The 8,646-nt window shown below is 37.5% G+C and overlaps 3 protein-coding genes across 3 annotated transcripts in view; 2 read left to right on the plus strand and 1 right to left on the minus strand.

Moving 5' to 3' along the window:
- Window positions 1–64: 64 nt before the first annotated feature.
- On the plus strand, window positions 65–3,726 carry LOC113685553 (uncharacterized). The gene is made up of 2 exons (XM_027203077.2): window positions 65–225; window positions 2,631–3,726. Exons 1-2 carry the CDS (start codon window positions 136–138, stop codon window positions 3,390–3,392), a joined length of 852 nt encoding a protein of 283 aa, XP_027058878.1. The 5' UTR covers window positions 65–135; the 3' UTR covers window positions 3,393–3,726.
- Window positions 3,727–4,060: 334 nt separating this feature from the next.
- Window positions 4,061–8,284, minus strand: LOC113685554 (ADP-ribosylation factor 4). The gene is made up of 6 exons (XM_027203078.2): window positions 8,080–8,284; window positions 7,250–7,330; window positions 6,590–6,699; window positions 6,091–6,162; window positions 5,477–5,602; window positions 4,061–5,368 (listed from the first exon to the last, which is right to left on the minus strand). The coding sequence occupies exons 1-6, from the start codon at window positions 8,144–8,146 to the stop codon at window positions 5,285–5,287; spliced, it is 540 nt and encodes a 179-aa protein (XP_027058879.2). The 5' UTR covers window positions 8,147–8,284; the 3' UTR covers window positions 4,061–5,284.
- A 63-nt stretch (window positions 8,285–8,347) lies between these two features.
- The window catches only part of LOC113685556 (pyruvate dehydrogenase E1 component subunit beta, mitochondrial-like), a 9,357-nt gene continuing 9,058 nt past the window's right edge, over window positions 8,348–8,646 (plus strand). The window contains exons 1-2 of the mRNA XM_089196635.1: window positions 8,348–8,434; window positions 8,514–8,573. Coding sequence (XP_089052761.1) covers window positions 8,396–8,434; window positions 8,514–8,573 — 99 coding nt within the window. The 5' untranslated portion in view covers window positions 8,348–8,395. The remainder of the gene's footprint in view (window positions 8,435–8,513; window positions 8,574–8,646) is intronic.

An 8,646-nucleotide genomic window follows, 5' to 3' on the forward strand; every position in this document is an offset into this window, starting at 1 on the left:
CATTGTTAGCGCTTGAAAGATCATTAAGTTATGGATTCCCGCCCAAAGGTAAAATATGCAGATTAGCTTCAGACTTAATAAACCCAAAGTATGTTCTCTCTGACGTTAGAGGACGTTGCTTTGAAGTAGTTCGGTATGGGATGTTGTAAAGCCCTTGGGGAAGAATGTGGGATACGAAAACTTGGATTACGATACAATGACTCCAGAGCTTTCACTGATGCTCCGGTAAGTTAGTTTTCTTAGTTATAAGCTCATTTTCAAGGGCTTTCAGAAATTAGTGAAGTGGGGCAAAGTTAAGCGCACCCAACGAAATGTTAAAATGAGCGGAAGTCATGAACTGACGTGCGATTTGAAAACAAAATTTTTACTTCTTTTCGCCGCAACTAAACGTGTTAGAATTCTTACGACATTCATCAGGATGAATCTTGGCTCTCCGTTTAAAAGAATTTCAGTGTTTGTGTTTTAGATATACTGACTTACAATGATGGCTAAATTTCGCTTTAGTAATCTCAATTTTCGCACTACAAGGACAAAATATTCAAACTTAGCCGCAGGTGGTATTATCTCGAAAGTCAAATAATAGAAAATTGAACTCAAAAATAAGTTGAACAAATAGGTTTTCAAACTCCATGTTAGGTGGCTTACAATGTTGTGTTGCCTCGACCTTTTCGAGAACTATTCTGAGGATTTGCATATATAATAATAATAATTAATTAGATTTTTTTGTGGCGTCGAAAACGCGGTAATTTTCATCGGAACAGGTCAAAATGCGATCGATCCGTAAGGATAAAGCTTTTATCGCGACGAATATACTTTTTGCGGACAAATGGGAAAGAATTCCGTGACCGAACGTTAATCAGTTTTCTCCAGGAAAACGCGGTAATTTTATTCAGTTGCATCATGATTTTATGGTTGGCTTGCCTTGAATAATAGGTCCCTCATGCTTCAATTCTCTTCATTAGTAAAAGAATTTAAAATGTCTTTCTTACCCACTGCGCTTAAAACCGTTGGATGCGTTCTGTCTCGTTATGTCGCTTCACGAAGCTTCTTAAAAGCTAACCTTTAAAAGTCTCCTCAAACGTTTCAACTGTTGACTCAGTAAACATGGAGTAGTGAGTGAATATTCGATTTAACTGGTTTGAAGAACAAAATGCCCCCACGCAATTAAAATGTTTTCCTTCCTTTCGGCACTTCACTTAGGCAGAGTTTCTAAAAATAAAAATAGCTGCCCTTTAAGTTTGTTGTTCTCTTCGATTTCAAAATTTCGTGTTATGAAACAGTTCAGATCAACTTTAAAAAAATTGCGCGCTGCCTTAAGGGTGCGTGGAAGTCTAGCTGGGCTTGAGTCCAAATGCGTCAAAACAATGCATGCACCTTTGTCCAAAGTCCTTAGAATAGTTCTAATGTTAGTAACAGAACACGCGCTTGCCATCGATTTTCTGCCGTGGTAATCAAAACGCAATGTTTGAATAACACATGCAGAGAAACGTTTGAAAATTACGAGCCGAAAACGACAAAAGCAAAAGCTTTTCCAGATAATGTTCTGTGAGGTTTTTTGAGATTTCTTTGGGTTTACTTCTACTGAGCGGCAAACAATGGACCATTTAATGCGTAAAATGAGTTCTTTCAAAAATTTTCATAAGCTTGTCGCTATCAAGAGCAACAGAAGAGCGATTGAATTTTTTAGCGAGAACCTCTGTCATCTCTTTACAAAACTTTTTTTTTATTTGTTTTTCATTCTTAAAAGCGTCAAGAGCAATAATTTGGTTGGGAAGTAAATGCATATCAGTTATGAAACGTTAAAACGTTAAAAAAGTTAAAAAAATTACTGAAAGGCCTCAGCACAAATGTTCAATTCGGGTACCTATTGTCCTTATTGACTTAAAGGGAGGGCCAAACGGGAAAAAACATTTGGTCCGAAATCTTGACTGAGAACCAAATATGTTCCCTCCGGCCCGACCACACAATCAAAAAGTACTTCATTATAATTGTGACCACCAAACCTTTAAAATTGTGAAACTATGTAACGGAAGACTGCGCGCTGTACTATAGCAGAAAAGATTCTTCAAACTTTTCATTTATTTTTTCGCCGAGACAGAACAAGACTCTCACAATTCATCGAACACAACAGCAGTGAACATTTTTTCCCGATAACATTTATTCGAAACAGAGCCTCGTTAGCGTGGCGTAGGATAGATTTTTGAGGATCGGTTTACGTCAAACCATCAGCTTCCATTTTGGTTTTTTCTACAGAAGTGCGTGAGTGGGGTGATATTGGTCTTGTGATAAAAAAGAAAAGTTTCTTTCACTATCAACACCTCTTGAACGCTTTTATACCAGTTTGGTTCATATTTTGTTTTCTTATGATATTTGTGCAAGAACATGCACAGAACCACAAACGCAATATTCTGAAATTATTCTAATAACTTTGAAGAAAGAGATTTGAATTTGATAAATGACATTCATCATAGTATCCCTTGCTTAATTTTCTGATCAAAAATCTATTTCAGCAGTTTTCCATGATTCCATAGTCAACATTCATATTCCACGAGTTTCCGGACCTAGACAGTAATGAAAACGAGATCCAGAACTGTCTTTTTACGTTTTTGTTTTTCTTTTCTTGCACACAGGGCCTACCAAGACCACTGTTCGCCTTCCTCCGCTTAATCTACGCTGCTCTGGCGGTAGCCGACCTGGTCTGGATCGGCCTGGATGATCCGAGCGGAACCTGGGTCATTCATTTGCAGAATTGGAGTCGAGTGGTGACCGCGTTATATTTCCTGACTGGTTCACTAACCGCATTCCATCGTTCGGCATGCGGATCCAAAGAGAACGATAGCTACGACATAATCCATTCGGATTTTCCAGATCACACTGGCGATTCGAATTCTTGCGCTTTAAAACCGGGCGAAAAAGACGAAAGCATTGAAGTGGATCCATATGAAAACCATCTCTCATGGCATCACGAGGTGCTCTGGGTCCTACACACCCTCGCTTCCAACAGCACTTTCGTCTGCACGGTTGCGTACTTCGCCTTTTTCTTTGACGAGCGTTCCTCCTATGTTTGGATCTTCTACATACCCAGGCACTCTCTCTACGTGTTCCTGATGATTGTCGACACACTGGCCAGTTACATTCCCGTGAGGCTGTTGCACGTCGTGTATGCCTACATATTCGGTGCCGCATACGTTATGTTCACTCTTGTGTTCATCTTAACGGAAGTGAAGGTCGATCTGCGTCTGAATCCCAGCATGTATCCTTCACTGGAGTCTGGTGATGAGCCACTGATCTACACAGCATACCTATCAATATTCTTAATTGCTGGCTTTCCTGTGGCTCAAATAATCTACTTTCTCATTCATAAATTCCGCACTTGGTATATTTCAAGATGAATAATTATTTGACAGAACTGTTAAATTCTGGACGAAGATTTCTCTCTTTAAGCTCTTTGATAGTTTGATCCAAAATCAGTAAATTAGGCAATTAAGCAAGTACTTCAATTTGGGAAAGCGAGGCTGGTGTATGTCATAAAGAAAACAAAAGCAATTTGGAATATATTACATTTCAGCATTTAGAAAGACATACTTCTTGTACAGATTTCTTATCAAGCTTGATTTTGGAATGTGACACTTTTTATAACAGATGATGCACTCTCAGTTATTTAAACAAATGTGTGCTTCATAAGTGGTCCAGGCAACGGATGAAATAAAAAAAACTTAACATCAATAGAGATTGCTTTCAACCCTCTACATTCTAACGTTAGTATTTATGTTCTCCTCTCTGTTCTCTTTATATTTCCTTTGGTTATGACAAGGAGAATTTGTTTAACAATCTGGAGCTTATTGGATTGGTGATCATCTCCGTTATTCTCATGACCTTTCATTTGATTGAAGAGTAATACTGTGAGGAGAATTTATAAACCAGTCACTCTTAGGGCTCAAAAGATTACGTCAACAGGGATCCTCAAAGTGTGAAAAAGGTACAGGGTAGGTTCTCTACCCCTTACTTGTCAACATTTCCCAACTAGTTATCTCCCACAACAAGATGTACTCAACTAGGATAAGTTCAACCTTTTTATTTGCTTTTTTAATAATTTTTCTCAAACACTTTACTTACACAGATGAAGAAAGGTTTATCTTTACTGAAGTAAAATGCTACAATATGCCCAAATTAAGTATTAGCAAGAGAAACACACCAGGCTTTAGGATTTTTTCTACTTAAAAACCAAAGTGACGAAAATGAGCGATCAAAATAAAGGAAAATTATCTTGAAGTGTCCATATGAGCTTAAAGCAAAACCACATGCCCATGTTATTTAATTCAAGTGCAGGAAAACGCATGTGACCAAGTAACTGTAAAGTTTAGATCTCTCTGATTGGTTGAGAGGTTGGCAAGAGCTTTATAGACCAATCAAAAGGTGGCAAAGCAAAAACAATGGAATCATGGATCATTTTTTACTTTCAACTGAAAATTTCACAATTTCATTGTTGTCTTTGGTGTTTAAAATTAGTTTGCGCTTATTTGCTGCTCTTTAAATTCTAACAATGAAAAATCAGAATGGAAGAAGCTTAAGTTTTGAAATCAAACTTGCTGCCTAATGCAAGGCCAGGTAGCCAAGGTCCTTAATTTGCCAAAAACTATTTTCCAGAGCAGGCCTTTTGCCATCCCTGTAAATACCTTCTCTTCTCTCTTTTTCTTTCTTTACTGTACGTTTTGCCAGACTTCCATTCCTATTATTTTTGTATCACCAAATTACATTAACAGAGTCTACATTTGTGGTAATGCAATTTTATTTAACAGAAATCCAACTGCTGTTAAATAATTTCTGGCCAATGTTACACTACATATTATTCAAACTAAACTAGACTCTGATTTTTAAGTCAATTAAAACTTTATCCTAACTTTATTTTTAATAGCAAACCTACAACAGTTTATTCCACAATAAAGGAAATAGACTCTAACTGGGCACTGTGCCATTCACAACTGCATTTAATAAATGAACTGATAACTCTATAACAGGCATTTTGAAAGTGGAGTAAAAAAAATTATTCTTGAAGTTTTTTAAGGGAGTTTACAACTTAGGATTGGCAAAACAGACTACAGCCGAAACAAAGATATTAGTTGCATAATAAGCTGACAGACTTGCTTGCTTAATTGCTGTACCTTAAATAAGTGGCCAGAGTTTTCAGCAAACTGATTTCAAAATGTTGTTGAAGGGAAATCATCAGACAAAAGTGTACCATATTTTGTGTATAAAAAACTTTTGAGGTTTCCTTTTGGAACATTTACTTAGTGAGTTCATTTGAGAGCCAGTCCAGTCCTTCATACAGCCCTGTTCCCTGAGTTGCACATGTACCTTGGACATACCACTAAAAATATAAGAAAATATGTTGAGATACTGTGTAAACTGACCAATCATGACCAACTTATGCCACTCGAGTCCTACAGCTAAAAATTACAGCAAAATTCTTACTAACCTTTCTTGATTTGACACTGTGGAGTCCTAGCTTTTCTGTTATTTCAGAGGTAGAGTAAGCATTTGGCAAGTCCTGCTTATTTGCAAACACCAGTAGTATAGCATCAGACAATTCCTCTTCCTGAAGCTGTGTAGATATGAACAACAATTTATGTTAACCAGATGAATAAAGGGGTGAGTTTCTAAAGAAACTGTGGTGCTGTTTCGGTGGGAGAGTATAGCAGGTAATTTAGTGTTAACAACTGGGTTGAAAACGTAAATTAGCCACTGTAAAGGGTAAAAAAGCTGATGTTTCGAGCGTTAGCCCTTCGTCAGAGCGATTGACGAAGGGCTAACGCTCGAAACGTCAGCTTTTTTACCGTTTACAGTGGCTAATTTACGTTTTCAACCCAGTTGTTAACACTAAATTACCTGCTATGTTAACCAGAGCCAAATCGTTAACAAATAAATCATTACCAGTCAATATCTACATGAAGATGTAAAGGATTGATACTGCTTCTGCACATCAGATGAACCCAGTGTGTTGACTAGTCTAAAAAATGTAACTCCTTGGAATTCCAATAAAACTGTATCTCAGGCAACATGTCAGCTAAATTTGAATCGGTAATGGCTTACCATTTTTTGTAGTTCATCATTAGCTTCTGCTATTCTTTCCCTGTCATTACTGTCCACAACAAATATCAGTCCCTGGAAGATTAAAAACAGATAAAACAAGAATATCATTATTAATACCTTTTGAGGCTGTTTTTCTTGGAAAACAAGTGTTTCAAACTAATTTGATTTCTGCTTTTGTGAACCATCATAAAAAAAGCCAAAAGGAAAATATCGTCCAACAGGTTGATTGAAGTGGATTGCTCTGTGGAAATGCTGAAGCTCAGTAAGTCAACTTTACATATTTTGTTTGCCCCTTCATCAACTTACAGTTGATAACCAAAAAAGATTGTTTCATTTTGAAGGGATAATGTTGGATAATCCAGCTAACAAATTTCCACTATAACAAAATTCCTCCAACCAGCTTAAGGTCATTTTTCTACATGACAATTTGTCATCTACCCATTGAATAGCTGGATCAGATGAACACAAATCAATATGGGTATTGAGCCAGAATCTTCACCTGTGTGTTTGTGAAGTAGTGTCTCCACAAAGGCCGAATCTTGTCTTGGCCGCCCACATCCCATACTGTAAATGAGATATTCTTGTATTCCACAGTCTCAACATTGAAACCTTCAAAACAAAGACAAATGCAAGCTGGTGACACATGAACAAACACCTCCTAGTTCTGCAGTTGCATCTTGGTTCATTATATGAGTAAGAAACTGAGAAACCAACTTGTCGTTTAAAGAAAATAAACTCTCAAAGTGAAAGAGCTCACTCACTCACCAGGTTGCTGTTTAATTTTTACCCCATCACCCTCAACCATGTTACAAAAAAGGTTTTCATTGAGAATTCAAGACTGGAGAATTTTTAAAACTACTGTGCAGAACTCTCCAGCTTAAGTTTTGAGGTTTTAATGATCCTTTAACCCTTTAACTCCCAGACCAAATTTTTAATTCTCCATACTGTCAACCATACAATTCTTATAATGTTAGTTCAGAGAATTTAGTTTTGAATCAACTATTGTATTAATATTGTAAGGAGAAATTCTGTCTTAGTCACTTATGGGAGTTAAAGGGTTAATTACCCTCCAGCTGTAGAGAATGCTCTCCTGTAACTTGACAATATTTTCTTATTTCTTCAGTTTATTTTTAATAACCTGCAGATTATGGGTTCTTACCTATAGTAGGGATGGTTGTAACAATTTCTCCCAGTTTAAGTTTGTACAAGATTGTTGTTTTACCAGCTGCATCAAGACCCACTGCAAGACAGAAGGACAACAATGTGAACTCTGAACAAGGTTAGAACCAGAGGAAAAAGAGGATGGGGTTTGTTGTTGAAGACTGGAACAGGACAGAAGGATGGAAGTGGATGAAGATGAGTATCATACAAAATCCTGGGCCGTGCGTGAGTGAGAGAAACAACCTGTATCACAAGATACAGTAGTGGAAATATGACTCCTTAAAAGTGATCCATGGATGAATTATCTAGAAATTTATATTTTGAAAAATATATTTGCATGAACTGTACACGTACCTTTCATTACCCTTTATTGAAAATTCTACTCGTAACAATTTTGGAGGTGGTTGCATTTTATTGCTAATTATGTTCGTCATAGGGAAAGGGAGGAAATTTTTCTTTCGGGTATTAGAGCATCTTTCAGGTAGTTAAGCACCTTTCAAAGTTGTACATTAAAAGGTCAAATGAACACCGAAATACATTTTCTATGAACGAGGTTACGTGTATCACCACCGGCATAATTGGTACAGAATGATGTGAATAATTTGCCAAGAAAATGGTCGATTTTATGGGCACCATTCGTAAAGGTAAATTATCTGGCTTTTCTTTACGCAAAAACGTCTAAACTTTTATTCAATCATCTACATTTAATTCGAGAATACAGCTGTGTGGTGTACTTCTAACACGAAACTTGTGTAATCGAGACTCCATCGTATCACAAACTAAACGGATAAAGATGGAAGTTCTCAAAACATTTTAATCTACTCTTACCCATTAGAATCCTCATTGGAACCTTGCCGAAAAGCCTGGAGAACAAACTTGAAATTGTAAGCCCCATGATCGCGAAATGACCGGCAAATTTCTACGACACTTCACTTCTTTATTTTCGCGTGGATTCAGTGACAAGAACTAGGCCACGTCAAAAGCTCTTCTGCGCCTGCGTAATGTAGCATTTCCGCTCGTTTCCAGGACTTTCTTTCTTCCGGCGACTTCCGTTAACGGAAACTGCGCCTGCAGTATTTGAACAGCCCACACAAATTTATGCTCACAAGTCCAAACTTTGTCTGCGCAACAGTTGTATTCAAACATGGCGCTCGTAAGGTCTCTTGCAAGCGCTCGAGGCAAGGTAAGTCTTTTAGCCCTTGAAAGGATAAATCCTTTGAAACTTGAGTTTTATTTGATGAACTTTCCTTGTCATTTTCCAGGGTGTCTTTTCAGCGATTTGCCGCAATGCCTTTAGCACAACCCCGAGGGCCTCGGCAACGGTGAGTTTGTATAGGTCTACTAGCTAGTCGGGCCAAGTGACATACCCCACTAATTGACTGTGCTTGAATCAAA

The sequence above is a fragment of the Pocillopora damicornis genome, chromosome 2 (assembly GCF_964200805.1).
Source record: "Pocillopora damicornis chromosome 2, jaPocDami1.2, whole genome shotgun sequence".
NCBI lineage: Eukaryota > Metazoa > Cnidaria > Anthozoa > Scleractinia > Pocilloporidae > Pocillopora > Pocillopora damicornis.